This window comes from Orycteropus afer, unplaced genomic scaffold (genome assembly GCF_000298275.1).
Source record: "Orycteropus afer afer isolate SDZICR_OR568_19922 unplaced genomic scaffold, OryAfe1.0 scaffold00165, whole genome shotgun sequence".
Lineage (NCBI taxonomy): Eukaryota > Metazoa > Chordata > Mammalia > Tubulidentata > Orycteropodidae > Orycteropus > Orycteropus afer.
In genome coordinates, this window is record NW_006921752.1 from 1,556,163 (window position 1) to 1,581,925 (window position 25,763).

The window sequence follows — 25,763 nt, forward strand, 5'->3', positions numbered from 1 at the left end:
CAATGTTTTTAAATTTATGAAGCCTTGCTTTATGGCCTAACATATGGTCTATCATGGAAAAAGTTCCATGTGCACTGGAGAAGAATGTATATTGTGCTGACAATGATGGATTCTTGACTGTATGTTCTTGTTTTTGTTGTGTGCCGTCAAGTCAGACCTGACTCATAGCGATCCCTGCTTGGGTTTCTGAGGCGGTATCACCACGGAAGTAGTGTAGCTCAGTGAATTCTCACACACACACACATACACCCCCACCACCACCTACCATCCAAATCAAGCTATGGAATTCGTCCTGCACCCTAGAATGTCCCTTTATGCCCTTCTCCTGTTGTCTGTCTCCCCCACCCCAGAAGTGACTGATATTCTGACTTAAATCACCATAGATTTGTTACGTCTTTTCTTAAACTTCATAAGTGGAATTGTAACAGTCATTCAGCATGTCTGAGAGATTCATCCATGTTTTACGTATATCAGTAGTTTGTTAATTTAAATTTCTGTGTAGTGTTCCATTATACGAATCTACCTCAGTTTGCTTACTCATTCTCCTGTAGATTGACATTTTGGCGTGTGGGCTACTGTGACTAACAATGCCACGGTCATTCTTTTAGTGGACGTGATGTGTTCATATTTCTTGGGAATTGCTGGGTCATAGGGTAATAGATGCTTAGTTCTAGATACATTATTAAAGTTTTCCCAAAGTGATTGCATCAGTTTACACTGCTACCGGCAATGGAAGAAAGTTTTAGTTGCTCCACATCCTCACCAGGACTTAGTATCACAGTCTTTAATTTTAGCCATTCTGATGGGTGTTTAACTTTAAATTGGAACCACTGATACTGCTCCATATTTTACATCAAAGTATTACACAGATCCTCTTGTGTATGATTGTATAATTGTTGGTTTCCCATTGTGATTAGTTCTCCATTGTGATCTTGAACTAAACTATTACTGTTTTTTCTTTTCTCAGTTGTCACGGGTAGTACTGATGGAATTGGAAAGTCATATGCAGAAGAGGTAGGTAATTTTCAAGTTCGTTCTTGTTGGTTTAAATAAATAAGAACAAATATGGAATGAGCTCTTACAGTAGTTATGATTTTTGCAGTTAAAAACAGTAGTTTAATGATTTAGACTATGAAAGATGTTTTACCTTGTCAGAAATACCAGATTTATTTAATTTTTTAAAAAATAAATTTTAATGTAAATTTGGTATAAAGTTTTCTATCCTGGTAAGTTGGAATTGTAAACAATTTAGTGTAATTTTATTTATATTGTATAATATGTTGTTGTTGTTGTTGTTGTTTGCCATCGAGTCGGCCCCGACTCATAGCGACCCCTCCTTGGGTTTCCGAAGCAGTATAACTACGGAAGTAGGATTGCCCAACCTTCCTTCCGAGGAGTGGCTGGTGGGTTTGAACCACCAGCCTTCTGGTGAGCAGTCAAGTGCCTTAGGCACTATGCTACCAGAGCTCCTATTGTATAATATAGCTAACCTTATATTTTTAAAGTTAATTGTTTTGAACTGTTTTCCAAATGATAGAAATATTATTATACGATGGTTAGGTTTCCAGGCTAGCCCATGGCATCATTTTCACAGAAGGGCTCTGATTGACACAAAGATACTGACAGACACAGCGAAGGATTCAAGTCTTCTCTGACATAAGTAAATGATGGGAAAGAGTAATGGTGTGAAGACCATTATACAAAGCAGAGGCTTAACAGTACCCTTTAGACAAGCTTCGCCACCTTCCAGTCCTCAGGAAGACACCCATGGCCTATCATAGTCCTTGATCAAAATGTGTATCCCACCAGATCCATTGAGACTCTGACTTGTCATTCCTAAAAGGTATTTTTTCCCTTTGTTTTCCCAGCTTTATCATTTGACAAGTACCAAAACTACAGAAAAGTTGCAAGAATACAGTGACCATCCATATATCCTCCAGCTCAATTCACCAGTTGTTAACATTTTGCCCCATTTAACTTTTATTATTATTATTTACCTAAACAAGCCTTTTAGTCTAGAAAAGCTCCCTAGCTGTATTTATTTGCTTTCTATGGCAATGACGTTTTGCAAAATCCAGACCAGTTTTACAGATGGTTTCTTAATTTGGGTTTGTCTGATTGTTTCCTCATGATTAGATTCAGATTAAACATTTTTTAGCAGATACCAGGAAGCACATGAAGTCAATTTGCTCCATTATTACCATGTTATGATAAATCATTTCTTAAGATAGTGCCCACCACAATTCTCCATTATAAAGGTAACTTTTCCCTTTTGTAATTAAAATCTGTGGTATGATGCTTTCAGACTGCATGCATATCCTGTTTCCCCATAATCTTCCGTCAAATCATTTTAACATCCGTTGACAACTCTGGCGTGAATTAGATGTTACCATGGTGGTTTAAGAAATGATGATTTGCTAATGGTATCTTTCCTTTTACTCTTATTAGATGATGTTTGACTATAAATAACAGCTTTCCATAATCCCTTCTCCCATGTTAATTATTTAAAATGAAATATCAGTGTGGACTAATAGCATCTTTAGTGGTTTTGTAGCAGATTAATGAGCAAATCATCACCAATCTTCCTTATTTAAAAATATCTTTGTTTCTCCTGTATTTTCTCATACTTGTGATATCACTCCTTAACTAATGAAAACTAACTTCAGGATTTAAGATGAGAATATTAGTTTACCAGTCACTTACAGGTCATAGCACCTAATTTATTGCTTATTTATATACTATCTGGCATGTAGTTTACCAAAAAGTTTTTATTATTAGTGTTTTTTATCTCTGCCCCTGTATTTATGTGTCTCCGGTGTAGGGACCACATTCCCATAACTGTTTTTCATCCTGTACAGCATTTAACACAGTGGTGGGTTTGTACATAGAAGGTGCTTTGAAAATTATTAATTTATTCAATTTACTACTTTAGTTTCCTTGATCATCCACAAAGTGTAACTCATAAACAAAAATTTAAAATTTGACTGCAGTTTTAGGAATTCCTAATGTTTTAATGGGAGCTCTGGTAGCATAGTGCCTAAGGCACTTGACTGCTCACCAGAAGGCTGGTTGTTCAAACCCACCAGCCACTCCTCGGAAGGAAGGTTGGGCAATCCTACTTCCGTAGTGATACTGCCTCGGAAACCCAAGGAGGGGTCGCTATGAGTCGGGGCCGACGCGATGGCAAACAACAACAACAACAACAGTGTTTTAACTGTAGTTTTCTTTACCAATCCTCTGGTCTTTTTTTTATGTATCTAATCTGAAACAGAAACTTTTTTAAAACCAAGTTTTAAATTACAGAAATGATAGGTAAAATTTTAAAAACTCAAGCAGTATGGAAAGGTACAAAAAAATGAGAATTAAAAAGCTCCCTCCTACATCCCTCTGACATTTAAATGCTGGCTTGATTTAGGAAGATACTCTATGGGGATCCTTTTGTTAAGTGTTCCTTTTGGGCTGCACATTCTTACATTCAGGTTTTTTTGTTTTTTAATTTGAGTTATCATGTAGTTGTACTTTTTTAAAATGGGCATATATCTGATTTCTGTTTTAACAAGAAGCACACAGGTTGTGATTGAACTGTTCGTGTCTCTCTTATCATTTCAGTTAGCAAAGCGTGGGATGAAAGTGGTCCTTATCAGCAGATCACAGGATAAACTGAACCAGGTTTCTAGTGAAATAAGTAAGTTCTCTCATCACTATGTCTGTCTCTCTTCCTTTCTTTCTCATGATTATAAAAAGAATACAGATAATCTAAGTGTAATATTTTTTACGTAGATCTCGAGCACTGACATTGATTTTTAGTACAGAATGCTTCTTCTCCATGCTGTTAATAGGTGATGGATTGTCGATTTTGGAAAATTAATTTAGTCCTATTGTAATTTGTTTAAAAGTCTTTTAGTGACTTGATTAGTTTCTGTTATTGTCAGTAGTCAAATTCTTTTGTCATGTTCTGCTTGAATTTCCTTTCTTGCTTCATTTCCATATTGACTGTTTTTACTCTTTTGATCTCATGCATCATCTCTAAATGTCTAACGAGGAGCACTGGTGGCATAATATTTAAACATTTGACTGCTAACTCAAAGGTTGTAGGTTGAAACCCATGAGCCACTCTGCAGGACAAAGATCTGGCAATCTGTTCCCGTAAATATTTTAGCCCAGGAAACCTTGTGGTGTGGTTCTACTCTGTCATACAGGGTTGCCATGAGTCAGAATCAACTTGGTGGCACACAGCAATAACAACAAATGTCTAACAAATATGATTAAAGGAAAACACAATAGGAAGCATGGACACATATGACAGGGGAACTACTTTGAACTTTGACCTGAAGCATAATATGGTCAATACTGTTAAACTGACACCTGTTTAATCAACTGGGTAGATAAACCAGTGCTGTCCATTTTGTTGGTAGACACATTGACTAATGCCCACAGTATGCCAACTCTTTGTGACCAATAAACTTCTCAGTGTGATTCTTGTGCACTTTTACTCCCACAAGTCCAATTGTTTACTTGCTAAGAGTCAGTTGCCTTTGTTCCCAAACTAACTTACAGTGGGAGTATTTGTTATAAATAATTCAATTAATTGGTATAATATTACTGTAAGAAGGAGAGTTACTTCTACAAAAAGAAAACTGAATGCTCTGACAGAAAAGTGAAAAGTGAGAAAAGTGAGTTCTTTAAGAAATTGGCTGTCAAATTAGGGAACAAAGCAAATGTAAAATATTGGAGAAAATTATAAAAATTTAAAAGAAATTTACACTTCAACAGTTTCATATGCATTTTCAAGGAATTGAAATTGCAATTATAATGATACATTATGGGTGTGGTTTGTGCAGAAAAGACCTTGGAACTCTAGTCAGCAAAGCACCTCAAAAGATGAGGCTCTGCCCTACACAAGATTAGTGAATTCAAGTTATTTATACATGGCTAGAGAAAGTGATTATGATCTGTATTTATTATTTCCTATGATCCTTGCTTTCACTGACTTTCCTCAGTAACACACTATCCCAGTTCCTTCAGATGAGAGGGGATTTCTACTGTTTTTTCTGTAAATTTATTTTTCTTATTGTTGAGTCTGCTGTTTTTATTAGTGACATAACTGCTTACTACCAACAGTGTTTTCTTTCACTTTTTTTTTTTTAAATTTCCTAACATGTATAATTTCCTTTGATCCTTCCAACATCCTTGTGAGGCATATATTTTTGTTATTACTTCTCTCCAGACCAAAGCCAGTCTTACTGGACAGATAACACATAGATGTACTTCATCTTTACATGAAAACAGATTTTCTCCTGTAGATTCCCAATATTAATTATGTTAAATCTCTTTCCACCTCTCTTTTTTTAAACCCAGCTAATAGCAGAGATATTTACAAAGGTGAACATGTGGTATATAGCTGTACAATAGATCTTTGGAATTTAGCATTCAAAGTTTCAACTACTGAAAGGCAACCCCAGTGGTCCAGGACATACAAGATTTTGTCATTTTGCTGAGGCATTACCTTGAGTTAAACTGTGATGCTAATAAATCTAAGGTAGTTACTTAGATGGTACATGAACTTGACATGCTGTTAACATGTTTGTTCTTTGCTACTTGAGTTATGCATATAGTTAACTCTTAAAGGGATAATCGTGTGTGTAGAAATTGGCTCTTAATGAAAGCAACTACTAGTGCTACTAATGGAAGTAAAGATTCGTAGTCAACAAATAGAATCTTTTTTTTTCTCTTTTAAATTTTTATTAAGATTTGGGTGAAAGTTTACAGAGCAAATTCACTTTCCATACAGCAGCTTTTATGACATTGACTACAATTTTCCACAATGCAACAGCTCCCCTTCCACTTCCTCCCTGTAGTTATATCTTCCCTATGTCCTTCCCTCCCATGTACTCCTGTCCCCGAGCTGTCTCCCTGTGCATACACAGCCCTTCTGTTCTCCCATGATTGATCTCTCCAAGGAGTGTTCAGCTCACATGCCTGTCTTGTGTGGCTGGAAGTCACAGGAGTGGGTTCAGTTCCGGACCTGAAGGGCAACTAGGGGCCATAGTCTCAGTGGTTCTATCAGGCTCTAAAAAATAGAATCTTTTGATTAAATGGAATGTTGAATTTTGAAATGCCTTGTGCCTATATATTAGCTATCTGCTTGGTAGGGAAACAAGGAAAGCTCTACTTTGTTACATTCTTTCAGCAAATCCTCCAGCCTGTGCAAAGATTGCTCACCAAGTCAGAAGATACATTTTAATGATACTTGAAAATCTGGTTAGTTTGTGATATGAGGTGACATGTGACCGTGGGCACAAAGACAGGTTCCTGTCCAAACATTGTCATGAAGGAACAGATGGTGGAGGCACTGACTTGACCTTTCAGTATAAGGAAAGCTTTTTTTTTTCCATGCTGAAAATTTTGTTAAATGTTTTTCTGGACATAATATAAATTTAATGGGAGAAGTGACCATGTCATCAGGCTTTAAGCTGAAGAGATTTATAGGTTACGATAAGTTTTCAACTCTTATGTAAACCATCTCTGGGTTTTCATAAACATATCTATTCTAGGAGAAGGAAGGACCAAGTTTTTTTTTTTTTTTTCCAAAATTAAATGTCATTTATTAAAAATCCGTTCACACAATCAAATTATTCGAGCTGCACGGTAGCCAAGGTCAACTGCATGGCAGTGAGAAGGCACAGTGGCTCAGATAAAGGCTGTCCTCACAAGGATGTTCCTTTTAGTTGTGAAGGACCAAGTTTTAAAGTTGACAGAGACAGGCTAATTGCATTTCTTTGCTTGTACCTTCAACACATATTTTTTGATTGCTTACTGTGTGCTAGGTACTCACAGTGATGATACAGTGGTGAACAAGATAGAAGTAAGGTAGGTATAGTGGTGGAGGGATTGTTTATGCAAAGTTGTATGTGATGAATTTACTCTAACGCTTCTACTTCCTTAAGGTTTTCAATACCTTTCTGTACATTATGTTGGAGAAGTTCTGACCTCCCAAACTCAGTAAATGTAGACTATCACGGAGTCCAAGTTTAAGCTAACTAAGTTAATTTGTAGAGCCCCTTCCAGCTGTGTGAGCTAACCTTTAAATCCTAAATTCCTGGTAAATAATGCAAATTAAAAAATTCAGCTTGATTCAGTGTTGTATTCTGTTTTCCTTAACCTAACACTCTTAGAATCCATTTCCACTTATGTTCTCTAGGTTGCTACCAATGCCAATTAGAAAAATTTTGGTGTATGAACTATTCCTTTCGGAATTAGACTCTGTGCATGTTCCCCAGAGAAAACTGAGATCTAATCCTAGTTGTAGGTAGCATAAGGGATGGTTGAGTAGGGTCTGGAGGTGAAGAAGAATCTTCTTTTAAGAAAACTGTCTTAGCAGTTATGGTGAGATTATGCCATGATTTTGAAACTAGGAGAAGATACAGGAGAGCAGGCTGTTTCTCAGTTTCCTCTGAATCCACCTACATAGCCTCATTCCACCTCTCAGGATCACACTCCTTCCTATCCACTATTTTCAGTCTCCTGAGACTTAGTGACGCTGTAGAATTTAGCTTACATTCTGATTCTGTGGCTGGCACAGTTAAATCTGATGCTCAGTAAGGTGAGCTCTGTGGCTATGAGAAATGAAAGTTGCCTTTAGGCTGCCATCGAAGCTCTCTAGTTCTCTGACTGTAAATGTCAGTTGAAAGTTTGAAGATCTGAGCTCTTCCTTTTCCTTCTGTACATAGGGGTTCCAGCATTCAGAAGAAGCCATACCATTTCATAGTCTTTGTACTCATCATTTTTGCCAAAAGTAAATGCAGCAGCCATTTGGTCCCCCAATGCACTTCTTCAATATGTCCTTTTTTAAAATCAGCCACAGATAATTGCTTAATTGTGATGCTACTGCTCCATGGGTCACTAGCATCCTATTGCCCATTGAAAAAGAGCTTAGCAGTATGTTCAAGACTAAGGACATGATCAGACTAATATAAAAATCCTGTCTTTGAGGATCTATTTCTTAGCATCCTACTCCTGATACCAATTTCTGTATCAGTCAGAGTCCAGTCAGGAAACGGAAGTCACACAGTTTAGTTTTGCAGGGCTAACTTGTTACTACAAGTCCAGCTCTTATACTCACCATAGCAGGTTAAACTCATCCCTCCTACTTCCCTATCTGATTAAAAGAAGAATAGCGGGAAGGAGGAAAATGAAGAGGAGACTGCGTGCTAACTTAGAGAAAGTTATGGCATCTCTTCTTGGCTCCTCTCACCTCATAAACTCTCTGTTGTCATCAAGTTGGGGTTCTATGCTTTTAGAGGTAATTCCTTGTGAATATGTAGGACAGCTGACTCATCCAAGTTAAAGTTTTTCAGAAAAATTTTAAAAGAATGATATATAATTTAGTTGGGAGCTAAATGTTTCACCAACAATGAATAAGTGCTTTGTGAGAATCGACTGCTTTGATTAAATTACAGTTCTTTGTAAAGATACCTGTCACCCATTAAAATAAGACAAGCTGAAAGTCACCATATATATAAAAAACCACACTCACTGATATTGAGTCGACTCCAACTCATAGCGACCCCTCCTTGTGTTTCTGAGGCGGTATCTCTATGGAAGTAGATTGCCCAGTACCATATACATACATACATACATACATATATACAATCAGCTTATTTTATTATGATTGTTAGCCAGGATTATTCCTCTATTAAGTGTTTTTCTAATTTTGATTTGTCAAAGAAGAAAATTCCTAGAGAATTTTTGAACACTGAACCGAGTTTTTATTGCAATCAAGTATGATGTAAAGGGGACTAACTTTAGAACAACCTGGTGGCACACTGTGTATAACTCACTGCCATTGAGTTGATTCCAACTCATAGCTACCCTATAGGACAGAGTAGAACTGCACCATAGGGTTTCCAAGTCTGTAAATCTTTATGGAAGCAGATCATCCCATCTTTGTCCTGTGGAGTAGCTGGTGGGTTCAAACTGCCCACCACCTGGTAAGCAGCTGAATGCCTTAACCACTATGCTACCAGAACTCCTTCACAGCATATAGATATGGTGGTATTTACAGTTCATGTGTTATGTGGCAGGCAATGATTCTGATTGGATACAGTTAGTCAGTTTGGGGTTATAAAAACAAAAATACATTTCTGCCTTTGATAATTAAAAATATATATTTTTTTTCTCTTTTTTGTGACTTCTCACAGGATGTAAATCTTAAGTAAGGCCCTGTGATTCTATGGATTCATCTCTTGAAATGTAAAACTTTAAGTAAATCCAAGTGGTTTATGTTCAGTTAGAGGACTAGAGTAAGGTAAAAAATGTCATTTTCACTTTGTCAGTCTTTCCTTTGGGGCAAATTTGTGTTGTTAAGATTTGAATTTGACCAGATAAGTTTGTGCCACACTTTTCTGAGGTAGTAGAATTAATATGATGATCTATTATATTTAGTCTATTTCATTTACATAAGGCAACAAGAGGCATTAATGAACACATAAAGATCTTTTTGTTACATGTTTAATAAAACTAAACACATGATGTTAGGATTAGAGAGTTAATCTTATAAAACTCCTCGAGTCATATATATATATATATTTTTAATCACATCTACAGTGGAGTACAGGAGCTCTGGTAGTACAGTGCCTAAGGCATCTGACTGCTAACCGGAAGGTTGGTGGTTCAAATCCACCAGCCACTCCATGGAAGAAAGACTGGGCAATCTACTTCCATAAAGATTACTGCTTTGGAAACCTAATTGGGGTCACTATGAGTCAGAATCGACTTGATGGCAGTGGGTTTGGGTTTTTGGTTTTATAATGGAGTCCCTGGGTGATGTTAACATGCTCTGTTGCTAACCAAAAGGTGGGAGGTCAGAATCCATCCAGAGGTGCCTTGGAAGAAAGGCCTGGGGATCTACTTCTGAAAAATTAGCCACTGGATACCCTATGGAGCACAGTTCTATTCTGACACCCATGGTGAACAGGAGACAGAATCAACTCACTGGCAACTTTTTTTTTTTCCCCTACCTGACCCATGCCAGATATTTATATATATATATTTTATCTTTTTTAGAGTTCACATATCCCAAGGTCAGGAACCACCAAGAACCATTCAATTTGCCTCTATAGGTTTTGCCTGCGTTACCTATAATGGTAGTGGTACCATTTTATTCCAATATTTCCAAATGTGTCAGTGTTTCTGGTCTTCCAGAGAGCGACATTCTATACTATAAGGAAGACTGGGATTCCATCAGCCATGGAGCAGTACCAGGATAATTTCCTGGGAGGTCTTTGAAGCATTGTTTGCACATATGAGAGTGCAGTCCTTGTTTCTTACTAGTGGGCTAGTCACGCCTAATTAAATGAGATTTACCGTTAAATGAGACATTTCTGGCATGGTCATGGTTACAAATTAGTTTATCTAATTATTTCCTGAATGGAGAAAGATAGATTCTTATTGAGCATATGCAAATAATTATATTGCCATGTAAAGTAAAAGAATCAATAGACATGTTACATAGTATTTAACCATTGTCCTGTTAGTTTTTCAGACAAGATTATTCAATATGTGTTATATTTTCTACAAATTTATCATCTTTAAATTTACCTAATGATTTCCTAGTTTATGTTCTAGTTATTATTGCTGCATGGAAAGCACTCCAAACTTAGTGATATAAAACAACCACCATTTTACATGATTATGAATCCTGTTGGTTGGGAATTTTGGCAGGACTCAAGTCAACAATCCATTTGCTCCTTATGGCACTGAATGAGGTTACTGAGTGATACTTAGAGGATGGATAGTTTGGTCTGGAAAGTCCAAGATGGCTTCTCTCACATGGCAGGTGGTTAGAAGGCTGGACTCAGCTGGAACTGTTGAGTAGAGTGCCTGTATGTCACCTTTCTAGTCTGGTCATCTAACCATGGTAATACCTTTCCCAGAGTGAATGTTCTAAGACAAATGTTCTAAGACACATCGGGCAGAAGTGAATGTCTTTTTATGGCCTTGTCTTGGACCTCATGTGGCATTACTTCTGCCATATTCTTTTGGTCAAAGCAGTCACCCGCCACAGTTTATAACTATGTTAAGCCTTTCTAAGGAATATTTTCTTTCTGAATTCTGAGGGATCAGTAGGAACATACCATTCAAACACTGTTTTATTCAAAGACTGTTTTATTCCAGTTTATACAAGGATAGCCAGCCACAGTGAGGGTTAGTGAAAGACTAAAAAGAAAGAAGTTTAGACTATTAGACCATTCAAAGATGTTTTGACCATTATTAAATTTCCCTCATTGTTTCTATTCAGTCTTACATAATTAATTCTTATTTCAATGGATTTTGGGGTCAGCAACAAGCTTGTAAAAGTATTTGTTTTTGCAATAAGAGTTCTGTAGATACTGACTTAACTTCTTGATACAATCTGTCAGATGGTCTGCTCTTAGTGACGTGGCTGGCTTACACTGGGAAGGAAACCTGCCTGACCCAAGAGTTGATTCTCTGCAGCATCAGTAATAGTCAAAAGGACGTTTTTACTTTTTTGACCAGCAGCTTGAGGTCGGGGCCTTAAGGCCAGCTTAAAGGAAAAGGAGGAACCACCTGTTAATAAGACTGATAGCCTCTAGTTAATTTGTTATAGTATTTAACTGTATCAGAATGGAAGGAAATGGAATCTTCTACTGTAGTGTTTATTAATTGGCTAATTTTTGGCAGTAGATAGCCAGGCTTTTCTTCTAGGCTTTTGTAGTCTGGGAGCTCCTCTGTCTACTGTAGATGAGCCTGCTGATGTTTCAAATACTATTGACAGCTCCCAGCATTATAGCAACATGCAAGCCATCACAGTACACAAACTGACAGACATGTGATAGAGGGACCAGTTGCTGGAGAAGGATATCATGTTTGTTGCAGTTGAGCGTCAGCAAAAGTGAGGGAAACCGTCAGTAAGATGGATAGATACAATGGCTGCAGTTGTGGACTCAAACGCACCAACAGTCATTAAGATGGTGCAGGCTTGGCAGTGTTTCATTCTGTTATACATGGGGTTCCTATAAATTGGAGCCATCTCTATGGCAACTAACAACAGTGTTGTAGTATAATATAGAACTCATTCATATGAATTAGTCAGTCACTATCCTGAGGATACGATCCTTATTATGAACACTGAAGGGAGCCACTCCTCGGAAGGAAGGTTGGGCAATCTACTTCCATAGTGATGCCACCTTGGAAACCCAAGGAGGGGTCTCTATGAGTCGGGTCCGACTTGATGGCACATAACAACAACAACAAAGGCATTGCCAGATCTCCAGGGCCTTCCATAAAGTGTGTGTTAAAATTGCTACCAATTAACAAAAGTACTTTATACTTAGAAACATAAGCTTAGAAATAATTTTGTTGATAGTTATGTTAGTCTTTTTTGCCCAGGATCATGAAACTGTTCTGTCTATTCTGAAACATACAAATGTTGAAACACGTTCATTATTACTCTTACCTATATATACTTGAACAGGAAGTTGAACTTTTATTATTGATTTAACAGCTTTTCCCGTATTTATGAGCTTGATAAACAGGACAGCTTTCACAGAGCTTTGAGCTAATGGAAGTTAAGAACATACAACATATGTAATTATTCCTAATATCCTCCTTGCTCAATAGTGCTACCCAGTGGCTATCTGGGAGGCACCAAAGATAGTTTGAGTATAAAATATATTTTACCAAACAATGTTGCTCTTCTTAATTTGAGGCCTGAATTTGGAAAGGCAATATCAAAAAGAGTTACTAGGACTAGTGATTATGTAGGGAAGTATGAGCATAGATCGTAGTTGTCTAAGACAAGAACTGTGATTACAGTCTCGTGTTAGAGAAAAAATAATTAAAACACAGCAGTAAGAAACAATTATTAGGAAATCTAGCTTTTTTAAAAATAAGGAGTTTTGTTTAAAAATGATTTAAGAACATGAGAAGAGTCAACACAAAATCTCAAAAAGTTAACAGACTTTTAGGAAGTGAGAGTGTTGGGAGATGAGAGGGCTCTGCTGGCCACGCCGGATACAGAAGGTACAGAATCAATTTTGCAGCTTTCTCGTTAAGAGAAGCCTGTATTTTCAAGGGTCAATTTTCTCCAGAACTACTGGTTTTGAACTCTTTTAATTCATAAGTTTACTTTGTTGATGTTAATGTTTTTACATACCCACTTATGCATAAATTTAGATGACCATTTAAAGCTTTCAATTTTAGCTTAAAATATAGTAACTTATCATATAAGGCTCTATCATATATCATAAGGCAGTGTACATACATTAAATTTATCTTCCCAATTGGAAATGTTTTAGGAATTTTAATCATTAGAAATTGTCGAGATAACCCAAATCTCCTCATTATTGTTATTGTTGTTGTTAGGTCCCATTGAGTCGGCTCCAACTCATAGCGACCCTGTGTACTACAGAACAAAACACTGCCTGGTCACGCATCCTCCTCACAATCCTTGCTATACTTGAGCCCTTCGTTGCACCCACTGTGTCAATCCATCTTGTTGAGGGTCTTGCCCTTTTTCGCTGACCTTCCACTTCACGAAGCATGATATCTTTCTCCAGGGACTGGTCTGTTCTGACAGTATAGCCAAAGGAGCTCTGGTAGTATAGTGGTTAAGGCATTTTGTCTGCTAATCAGAAGGTCAGCAGTTTGAACCCACCAGCTGTGGGTTCTGTGAGGAAGAAAGACTTCTTCTGAGGAAGAAAGACTGGACAGTCTGCTTCCGTAAAGATTTACAGCCTTGGAAACCCAGCGCGGGTTGCTGAGTCAGAATTTCTTCAATGGCAGTTGAGTTTTACTCATTATTAGCTCACTATAGTTAGGATAGGGTTGCTATGAGTCAGAATTGACTTGGTAGAAGTTGGTTTGGTTTTGGTTCATTATATTAGGTTAGTATCTTAAGGCAAATTAAGAATCATAGAAATTATACTTAAGTTGACATTCCAGCACAACACAATCATTATTGATAACAAGTTGGTCAGGGTGATGACACTGGAAAGTTTTACACAGAGAGCAGGAACAATAATTAAGTTCAAATGATTTGCAGCTTTGCCCAGAGTTCATAAGAGATATCAGTTCTCCTAACTTTAAATAGTTTGTGGAAGTAATGGTAATAATATATCTAATTGGTGAAAACTGTAGAAAATTTTAAAGTTCTAAGAATGAATGTTACACTGGCATTATAATTCAAACTGTGATAACAGAAGGAAAACATACAGCTATTTCTAAAACTAAAATGATCAAACTTATTCTAATTTGGCTAAGAATTTACTTTAATTAAGAGGATAATGTGAAACTTAGATTCTTATGTATGTAGTTCTCTGTTTACCAATCATTAAAAATGTTTCAAAAGTTTTCATTAGTGAGTTTTCTCCTGTTAGTTGCTAGCCTAGTGTCCACTTGAATTTCTTACACTGTCACTGCTTGCACCTCACCTTCTGTGAGAAGGATTTTTCTGAAAGGACCAGTGCATTTAAAGCATCAGAATTTTTTTCTCTTGTCTGGCAGTTCTTGAGTTTTCTCTTCTTAAATGTAAACATTTATTAGTCTCTATAAGCCAGTCAAAACAGGGGTTCTTTTAAATTTAAAACCAAGTGTTTGTTGGCAATGTTTTCAAGTCTCCTACATCATTACTCATTTTCTGTCTGCTTGCTCTATCAATTACTGCAAGAGGGTAGATAGAAGTCTCGCTCTTTTTTTTTTTTTTTTTAATTAGCCATGATAGATTTCCTGGTAAACATCATTATTATCTTTGTACATATCTGTAATTGCTTGGTGTACATTAGACTTTAAAGAGAAAAGGAACCCAAATCCTTTTGTGTACAGACCTGGCATGTTTTAGGGGGATGAACCCTTCTCACAAGAATTGTTTTGGTAATTGAAGAGCTGTTGCGAAACTGCATAGTATTCTTCATCTTGCACAGAAAGGTACTTTTGAAATCAGGCATAGGTTCCAGTTTGGCACATGTGGTTTTCTTAGCTAATGTGGGATCCTGTTGTAAAATAAATTTTACCAAACAATGTTGGTCTTCTTAATTTGAAGAAGAAACTGTCCAACTAAAGTTTCACCAAGTGTAGCTTATTTCAACTTCATCACTGCTTGTTACCAATCATTTACTCAGATAGAGAACAACATATGTAATATGGGTGGATATTTTGTTAAAAATGTAGCACACCTACCAATTACTTGGCTCAGCCAAATTAGCATGTGTTGGTCTGCATCACCAATTAAGGCAGCTGCTTGAATGTCGCCTTTCCACAGCTGGCATTAGGCATGTGGGAGTGAGCCCCACCATGGCCAGACACTAGCTGTACCTCTTAATTAAAATACTTGCCTATGTTTGTATGGTTTCTTTAAAACAGCAAGTGGGCTTTCCAATTGGATTATTGATGGTTCAGTGACTTTTGTATGAAAATGTGGGGAGAAGTGGGACCAAGGTGTTCTGAAGGGGTCCCATTTAAGTCGCTGATGGCGTTTCTCCTCCCACTTTCAAATAATTGGTTGTTGTTCTAAGTGGATAATTGTAATTTAGGGTACAGCCTTCAGCTATTAAAGAATTTGTAGAAAGGCATATTCTTTGAAACATTTCTGAAGTTCAGTAGTCTTATGAGGGGGTTGCTTTCTTTTTCATCATAGAGTGAACGTACTTTGAAACTTAGTTATTTGAAGGGTGATTTCTTTTTAACTTGATTTTTCCATCAAGTGAAGTTATATATTACCTAGTTCATTATCCATTGTTTTGATAACCTCATTCAACCATTATTATTAAGTACGTAATGTATGTTATGTGCTAATCTTTCAAATAATGACTCATTAGCTAGTTTAAATGACCTAACGCTATAATCTAATACTAGAATAAAAAAAGAACAATTCATTAAAACCAAGAGGAATTTTCCTAAATTTTGAATTATTTTATTCCTTTGCTATTAAAAAAATCAATAGAATTAATATTTAACGACAACAGGCTACTTGTAATAGGAAAGCATAGTGATATGGAATCAGCATTATTGTCTTCTCATTCTGTTTAATACAGAATCTGAAGATGCAGTTACTCTGCAACACGTGATGCAAATGATAAGCCCCAAAATGCAAATACAGTCATTTTGTGGAATCCTTAGAATCATGTTCAGACCTATATATTTTAGAAAACATACTCTGCACATGATTTTGAAGGGCATTTCAGTTTAGAACTAAAACCTTCATTAGTCTGGGAGACCAAGTCATAACTAGTTAGTGGCAGAGGGTGACAGGGTTCAAGTAGGTCTTTGTTTTCCTATGCTGTGCTCTCCTATACCCCGTGCTCTTAAACACTTTAAATATGGCAGCTGAATAGCTGCAGGGTAACTTTTGGAAGATGTTGTTGTATTGTTATGTATGTTATTGTGGAGTTGGACCTGACTCATAGCGACCCCTCCTTGGGTTTTCGAGGAAGTATCACCATGGAAGTAGACTGCCCAACCTTCCTTCCAAGGAGTGGCTGGTGGGTTTGAATCACCAGCTTTCTGGTTAGCAGTCAAGTGCCTTAGGCACTACGCTACCAGAGCTCCTATGTTAAAATCACAGGGCATCAGGAGAATAAAAAGCAAACTAAGCTAAATGTGCAATATAACTGTGTTTTCATGCAGTTGCTTATTACACTTATCATTAGATCATTCAAAGGACATGTGCATATTTTGGCTAAAGTTGATATATTTGTTCTATTTTTTAACAAAGCCATGTCTGGCCCCATATTTAAGTTTGTTTACACGAAAAAACAAAAAGCAAGCTTTACTTACAAACCACTCACCAGCAACAGATCAACTTATTTAAAGACAGACCTAGTACTATATCTAAGGAGGTCTGGTGGTGTTGTGGTTAAAACATTGGATTGCTAACTAAAAGGTCAGTAGTTCAAACCCACCAGCTGCTGTGTGCAAGAAAGGTGGGGCAGTCTGCTTCCATAAAGATTTACAGCCTTGGAAACCCAGTGGGGGTTGCAGTGAGTTGGAATAGACTCCACGGCGGTGAGTTTGGTTTTTGGTTTATTATCTTTCACAATTTCTTGGCCTGGCAGCATACCTAGACAGAAATTCTATTCCATTTGCAAGACATGTAGAGCATTATATCACTTGGATATGCCTTATTTTTAGTAAAATATATTTTTCTAGTATAATATATTTATATTTTATATTGTCCATTAGTTTTGCTTTTGCCTCATAACAGAAGCATACATATAAATGTTAATTCTGAGAACTATATAAATGTGGGTTTATATATACATGTACAGTTTAGTGAGTGATCACAAAATAGACTCCTATATATCGCTCCCCAGTGTGGTAGTTCAGTTTGTGTGTCAACTTGGCTGGGCCTGGTTGAGTGGCTGGGCAGCTAGATGTAGTATTCCCCAGATGAGACTGGTGATCACCTCCATTGTGGAATCTCCTGTGAGCAGGTGAATAGGTGCCTTTGGGTATGTGGTCTGCTTCCGTATATGAGAAACAGCTTTGTGAATGGTCTCTAGGTTATGGCACACTTGGACCCTGCATGTAGCCGTGTCGTTGTTCAGCAGCCTGCCATGCTCTGCTGACCTTGGAACTTACAATGGACTTAAATTAACGGGTAGCATTGGGACTGTGCCATCTTATTTGTCAACCTTGGGCTTCTTAGCCTCAGCAGCCAGTAGCTGCCTAAGTGAAGAGATGCCTCTCCTTTCAGTGGGCTGGGAGCAAGAGGCAGAGCTAAAGCTTACCATGGAGGGGCTTTCACACAGCCCCCAGAGCCCTGGCACTTTGAACTTGAACTTCTTGCTTCCTGAACTGTAAGAGAATAAACTCCTGTTTGTTAAGGCCATCCCATTTGTGGTATATTCTTGTCAGAGCAGCACTAGGTAACCAAAACAGAATATGGTACTGAGAGAATGGACAGATACCTAAAATGTGGAAACAGGAGTAGAGTGCGTCCTTGACCTGAGACCCTGGCAGAGAGACCCCGGCATATGGCATGAGAGAGACGGCAGGAGCACAGCCCAGAGACCAGCATGAGAGACGGCAGGAACAGAGCCCAGAGACTTGCATTAAACAGCAACAGGCTTACCAGCCCATGGAGGAGAAAGCCAGGTGCCATTGGGTAGGTAGCTTCCTGGTGGAGTGGGTTACCTTTAAGTGGTAGAAAAGATCAGCATGAAATGGAGTGGTAGATTGGCTGGCCCACAGAGCAAGAAAGCTGAGTCCTTTTGGGGCAGGAAGATTTCCAGGGTAGTGGGTTGCCTTTGGCATTAATCGGAAGAAGCAGAGAGACCAAGGAAATGGGAGGCAGAGCTGCCTCAGCCTCGAAGGGTAGGATCATGGCCTCTGGGGGTGGAACCACCATAGCCCCTTAGGTTTCAAAGAGTTAGCCCATCTCCAACCTGGTTCTGGAGTGTGGGGCTGCCCGTTCACGTGAGCCAGCGGGATGGAGCTATAGTTGCTGCCCAAGAAAGAAGGGGCAGGGCTACCATACCCAAGAGGTAGAGGAACAGGGCCCGGCAGGCCAAGGTGGAGAGGTTGCCACTCAGGAACTAAGGGATTAGAGCCACCCAGTGAAGGAGATCTGTACAGATGCCACCCATTGAAGATCTGTACAGGTGCCAAGTTGACAAGGGGTGGAATGGTGGTAGTTCAGTTTGTGTGTCAACTTGGCTGGCCTTGGCTGAGTGGCTGGGCAGCTGGATGTAGTATTCCCCATGATAAGACTGATAATCAACTCCATGGTGGAATCTATTGTGAGCAGCTGAGTAGCTGCCTTTGGGTGTGTGGTCTGCTTCCTGTATGTAAGAAACAGATTTGTGAAAGGTCTCGAGCTTATGGCACGCTTGGACCCTGCATGTAGCAGTTCCGTTCAGCAGCCTGCTATGCTCTGCTGACCTTGGGACTTACAATGGACTTGAATTAATGGCCTGCTGTGTGATTTGGTAACATTGGGACTATGCCATCTTATTTGTTGACCTTGGGCTTGTCAGCCTCAGCAGCCAGTAGCTGCCTAAGTGAAGAGATGTCTCTAGCTCCAGTGGGCCAGGAGCAAGAGACAGAGCTGAAACCTAAGGTCAAGGAGCTTTCACACAGCCCCTAGAGCCTGGCACTTTGAACTTGGACTTCTAGCCTCCTGAACTGTAGGAGAATAAACCCCTATTTCTTAAAGCCATCCCATTTGTGGTATATTCCTGTTAGAGCAGCACTAGGTAACCAAAACACCAAGTTTAAAAATACACTTTAACCCTTCTTACCCTCTCTCCCAATGACTACTCCTTTTTTACTCTCCGAAGGTAACCATGGTCTTTTTTTTTTAAAAAAAATTAATTGTGATTTGAGTAAAAGTTTACAGAGCAAATTCACTTTCCATACAGCAGCTCACATATACTTTGTCTCATGACATTGACTGCAATTTACCACCATGCAACACCTCCTCTCCCACTTCCTCCCCATAGTTACCTCTTCCCTGTGTCCTTCCTTCACATGCACTCCTACCCCCTGAGCTGTCTCCCTGTGCATACACAACCCTTCTATTCTCCCATGATTGATCTCTCCAAGGAGTGTATCTACCTCAGGTAAATGTTCACCTGATATTCCTATCTTTTATTTGGCTGGAAGCCACAGGGCCCATCCACTGCCGTCAAGTTGGATCCGACTCATAGTGACCCCTCCTTGGGTTTCCAAGGTGGTATCATTATGGAAGTAGATTGCTCAGCCTTACTTTTGAGGAGTGGCTGGTGGGTTTGAACTGCCAGCCTTCTGTGTAGCAGTCATGTGCCTTAGGCACTATGCCACCAGTGGGTTCAATTCCAGACCTGAAGGGCAACTAGGAGCCATAGTCTCAGTGGTTCCATCAGGCTCTATCAGACCAGCAAACCTAGTACTTTTTTTTTTTTTTTAATGACTTTGAGTTTTGTTCCATGTTCTCCCACTCTATCCAGGATCTCCTACATAGATCCCCCTATGAGTGGCTGACAGGTAACTATGGTCTTAACTTATTATAACTTAACTTTGACTTGTTTGGACTTCATATAAATGACATAATACAGTATTTGTTCTTTTGGGTTTGGCTTCTTCAGTTCAGCATTATGTTTGTGAGGTTTATCAATATTTTTTATGTAGCTATAGTTGATTTGGGGAGTTCTGGTAGCGCAGTGCCTAAGGCATTTGATTGCTAACCAGAGACTTGGTGGCCCAAACCCACCAGCCGCTTCTCGGAAAGAAGATTGGGCAATCTACTTCTGTAGAGATACCGCCTCAGAAACCCAAGGAGGGGTTGCTATGAGTCGAATCGACTCGACAGCAGTGAGTTTTTATAGTCGATTTTAAAATACAGAGGTGTCACTTCAATGACTCAGGTACATCTTACCTAAGCATTGGCATTTTTAATTGTCTCATATGTATCCAAATTGTGGTGTTGGTGAAGAATATTGAATATATTGTGGACTATCAAAGGCAATAACAAATCAGTGTTAGAAGAGATACAACCAGAATATTCCTTAGAAGGAAGGATGGTCAGATACTGACTGCTTTGGACATGTTGTCAGTAAAGAGCAGTAGTTAGGAAAGGAATCCTGTTTGGTAAAGTAGAAGGCCAACAAAAATGAGGGAGACGGTCAGTGAGATGGCCTGACATGGTGGCCTGCAGCATACCAGTGCTCACGAGGATGGCACAGGACGCGACGGCGTGTTCTGTTATTACATAAAGTGGCCGTGAGTTGGAGCTGCCTCAGTGGCAACTGGCAGGAACAACATAGTTCATTTATTTCCTTCCCTTTATGAATATTTCACAATTTAGTCACCTGTTCTATTGTTGATGGACATTTGAGATGTTTCCATCGTGGTGGTACTATCTGTAGTGCTGCTATGAAAAACCTTGTTACATGTCATTTGGAGCACATGTACCTATGTATCCGTGGGCCATATACCGAGGAGTGGACCCATATTCTTAAGGCACACTGATAGTCTTTTTCTTATACATGAGGTATTGCTTTTCTTTTAGGATCTTTGGTAAAGAGGTATCAACTACATTTCTTAAGATCACGTAGTAAATACAGTGACAGATTCAGAGTTAGCAGCTATACATTGATGTTTGTGCACTTCCTCCTTAAAAACTAAACAGAAGACAAAAACATCTAATGAGACTGTAAATCTCAGTCTTCATTTTTATATCTTAAGTTTTGATATGTTTTATGAATTTTGAAACTCTACATAAATACCTACACAAACATACAAATGTATACTGTGTCTGGACATCCAGACTTTCTACTGAAGTGTTTTTAAATTTTTCAACCTATGAAGTGTCTGTAAGGTGATTCACCTGGAAGTTTGCCTCCATTTGGCATGGTCCCAAGTGGTGAGTAGTTAATAGTGAGGAGACTTAAAGTACATTTTAAAGATCAGGTTAATGCTGATGGAGACTAAATATGCTTTGAATCACTCCATTAAATGGAAAACAAGCAGTTGTAAAATCTTTTCCCCCATTTTCTCTTACAAGTTCATTCTTCTTGTAAATGTTAGAATACAGGTATCCGCTTCATATAATTTGGCATGCACTGTCTCAAGCAAATCACGAATTAAAATGTTTGTGATTTTCTTTTGGCCTTGCCTTCTTTCCATCATCATTTCACGCCCAGTGCTGCAATGCTATTAATTGAATTTACTCCTGGCACAATTACAAGATGGGTTCTGCAAGAAGGTCTTAATGTTACTTAAAGCTTTAAATCATCATTTTACACAGCAGCATTGCCTCTGGGATTTTTATACAATGCAGCTGTTTATGGTAATAAAGTCCTGCCACAGAGACTTTTAGGTATATCGATGTATTTAAGCAGCAAGTAAAATATCCTATGTACTATCTTGTGACCTGTATGAATGGAGAATAAATTCACGAGAGTGGTTACTTTGTCTTGAATAGAAAGGAGCATCATGAGAGTGTGGACTGTTCCTTATCCTTTTGTGAATGGATTTTCTTTAGGTTGACAGATTCTTATGGAAGTACAGGGGGGAAAAAGCTTTTAAGGCATTTTTAAGATGTTCAGAAATTTTGTAAAAGAATGTATTGTGAAGAGGAGTTTTGTCTTATTGGATGTTTAAAATATTTTGTACTTCATTTTATAAACTCCATTTTTATTGCCAGATGTCCTAAAGCAATAATGCCAGTGTTAATCAAATGCAATTCATTGAAATAACTACAAAGTAAACAGTTCTGTCTAGCAGTTAAAAGTGACATAAAACCATTTTTAGACATGAAACAAAATCATTATGTTGTTCACATAATAGTGCCTAATAAAAGGAAATTATTCTTTTTGTTTTGCATGAAACATGGAGAAATATAATCAAGTTAAAAATGGAAATAGTGCAATGTAAATTTTTCATAGTCTTGGAAATTTTAATTTTATTGTGACTACGAAATAGTCCTTAGTGTATCTATCTTTTGACTTTTTGAAAATGACATGGAAACCCTCCTTTTTGCTTTCCATCCTTTTGATTTTTTAAGTTTTTTAAAAATATATATATTACTTTTTATATGCCTGCCTTTTTCTGTTTCTGTATTGTACAGTGGACCTGTGCTAAAAGGGATCAGGTCAGAAAGGCAGATGCTTATAGAGACTAGTTAAAGGATCCTTGTGACATATGGTTAAACACTTGGCTGCTGACACTTAGAACACATCCAGCAACTCCTTGGGAGAAAGACCCAGCAATCTGCTGCCGTAAAGATTACAGCCAAGAAAACCCTATGTGACAGTTCTACTCTGTCACATGAAGATGCTATGAGTGAAAATCAGCTCGATTGCACACAACAACAAAAGCAACCTGAGACTAGGCAGGTAATAGAAATAGTTGATCAAACAGGCTAGGCTCTGAACAAGAGGCTAGAGAACCAAAGAGCTCATGCCCGTGGAAAGTGTCCTCTCTAGCTGATTACTGCTGTGTGGCATGGCAGGTCCAGGGGCGCCACATTTGCCACTTACTTAAAAAGAATTTAAAAAGGAAACCTAGGTGTTTTAACTCTTACCGAGGCCAAACAAAACTGAGGGCCAGCCTGACAGCCTCTGGATGACTGTTTTCACTCTATTTTCATCTGGCCATTATCTCTGTAATGGATAATGATGCTAGGGATTATTCCAAGAGCTTTGCAGCAATCAGCTCATTGAATCCTCAGACAACTCTCTGAGATTGGTGCTATTATTATCTCTGCTTTAGGGAGGATACCAACAAGAAACAGGGATCACTCTCTGTAATAGGCAGTATTCTAAAATGGCCCCAAGAGTCCCACCCTCTGGGGGACCTGTGAATATGATGGATGTCATCTTCAGGGTGTGTTACTTGGCACAGGTGAAGAGATTTTGCAGATATAATTAAGGTTCCTAATCAGTTGACTTTTAGTTAGATATTATATCCTTGGTAGGCCTGACCTCATCAGATGGGCTTTTAAAAGAGGGCTCAAGCCTTCTGTGAGGTAAGAGACTTGAAGGAGCAGAGACGCTATTCTGTTGGCCTTAAAGAAGCAAACTGCCATGATGTAGGAAGGTTTATGTGATAGGGAAATGACAGGTGGCCTCCAAGGCCTGAGGGCCCCTGGTTTACAATGGTAAGGAGCTGTTTTATGCCAACAGTCAGCGAACTTGGAAGTGGATCCTGAACCTCAGCAGAGATCAAGCATTGTGAGACCCTGAGCAGAGGGACCTTGCTAAGCCAGACCCTAAGCCTTGACCTATGGAAATTGTGAGATAATAAATGAGTATTGTTTTACACTGCTGAGTTTATGGTAATTTGTTATGCAGCAACACAGAATTAATATACGGTCTCAGGGTCACAGTGCTTGAGGACTGGCCGAAGTGGGATTTGTACCCAGGCAGCCCAGGACTGCCTCACGTGGGCCATTTGGTGGCTCCTGATACAGGGAACTCCTTGCACAAATAATTTTAAGAATGTTTTTTAGAGCTTCCTTTGTCCTTCGTGGGCACAAAACATACATTCTGCTCTAAAGTTCATATATGAAGAATATATACTTCATAAATCCACTTTTTTGGGCAACTCAGAACTTTCTTGAAGTTCTTTTTTACCCATTTTCGTGTGTGTGTGTGTGTGTGTGTGTGTACAGGTAGTCCCTGACTTATGAAGTATTCATGATACGACGGACTGTACTTGTAACTGTCTTTTTTTTTTTCTCTTTTGGTACATACCACTGTTAGTAAAATGTACCACATGTATTGTTGCTGTATGTAATTTGCTGACGTTGTCCCTCTCAGATGTCTATTGATAGCTGTTCAGTGTTCTCGTTTACTACTCAAAACTACTGCCACGTAGCTGGCTGTGAAAGCTTAAAAAAACAGAGGTATCCAACTTACTTAAAACTCGCTGTCAGCAGAGTTCGGACAGAATGCTCTTACAATTATGTAATTATGTAATTATGTAATCGGGGGTGACCTGTGTGTTTATTTCCCCTGTTTAGAGAATTGGTTTATTTAAAAGGACATTTTTTCTGTATTACGAACTAATGTTAATATTCCCTTTAAATTCATTGGTATGAAATTACAAAAACTGAGCATTTTAGAGTATTTAAAGAAAGTTATTTGCTGAAAGTTATTTGAAGTATTGCAAAAAGTTTATTTTCCTTGATTTGAATTTTTAAAAGATGATGGGATATTTTAGAATTCCATAGTTTAATTAACAAAGCTCACCCACACTTTTCAAACATTTCAAAATCATGAGATGGAATTTATCATTTTCTGCTTTATCTTTGTCTTCTTTTAAATTGTGGCTGTGAAATGAGATCTGCTCCAAGCAGTGAGGGGCAGGCATGGAATGTAATCTACTGTGTGTACAACAAGGACTGTAAGGAGCATCCATGGACATTTATCGATTTTATTTTAAGCAGTAATGATTAAAAATCGTAATTATTCATTATTAAAGATTAAAATTCTTAAATGATCTGAAATTCACTTTTTAAATGCTCTATTTTGGAACAGGAAATCAGCTTACCATGCAGCCCTTGTCCAGGTTGCTCAGGAGCTGTCATCAGAGCAAGGGAAAGCAGCCCCACGCTGTCACCCTGGCTTAGTCATTAGGAGGCCTGGAGCCTTCTTGGGCCCTCTGCTGACACTCCTGATGACCTGAGACACCTGGTTGTTTGCTGTACTTTGTGTAAAGCAGGTATATTTACATCGGTGATGGTGATGTCTTCTCTTTGTAACTTAGAAGATTGTTGTAAGGATCAAATGAGATAATACATTTGAGAGAATTGTAAATGTGAGGCGAGAGCTTAAATTTCAGTCTTTGCTTTTCCAGTACAATGTGTTCATTGCTTCCTTGGGGGCACAATGAGAAATATTACTGTTGTCTTCCAGGACAGTTTGTCACATGTCCTCTAGATGATCTGTTCCTGTATTCCCCTTGGGCGGATGCTTGGGGAGAGTCCCTGGATTTTGTCCATTCAAATTCAAATCTGCTTTTCAGTTTTGTTTGTTTGTTTTGGTCTGCTTTGCATCATCCAGGACCTACTGATTAAAACATTTACTTCTTTTCCCACTTCTGATCCTAATTGGCTGCTACTTTGTTGGTAGAATTATTGGAAATTTGATGATATTTGCAAAATAATTTTGCTGACTTGGATATTTACAGAATAATAAAGGTTAGTGTCTCTGAAATTTCATGGGAAATATTGGTAGCTATTAAGATTTTTTAAAGAGCACTATGAAATGAGATAAATAAGCATAGTGGCTAAGACACTTGACTGCTAACCAGAAGGCTGG

General features: G+C 38.4%; 1 protein-coding gene across 1 annotated transcript in view; it reads left to right on the top strand.

Annotated features, from left to right (window-relative positions):
* Positions 1-25,763, top strand: part of HSD17B12 (hydroxysteroid 17-beta dehydrogenase 12) — a 241,506-nt gene that overhangs the window by 99,819 nt on the left and 115,924 nt on the right. The window contains exons 2-3 of the mRNA XM_007946515.2: positions 968-1,014; positions 3,610-3,685. Coding sequence (XP_007944706.1) covers positions 968-1,014; positions 3,610-3,685 — 123 coding nt within the window. The remainder of the gene's footprint in view (positions 1-967; positions 1,015-3,609; positions 3,686-25,763) is intronic.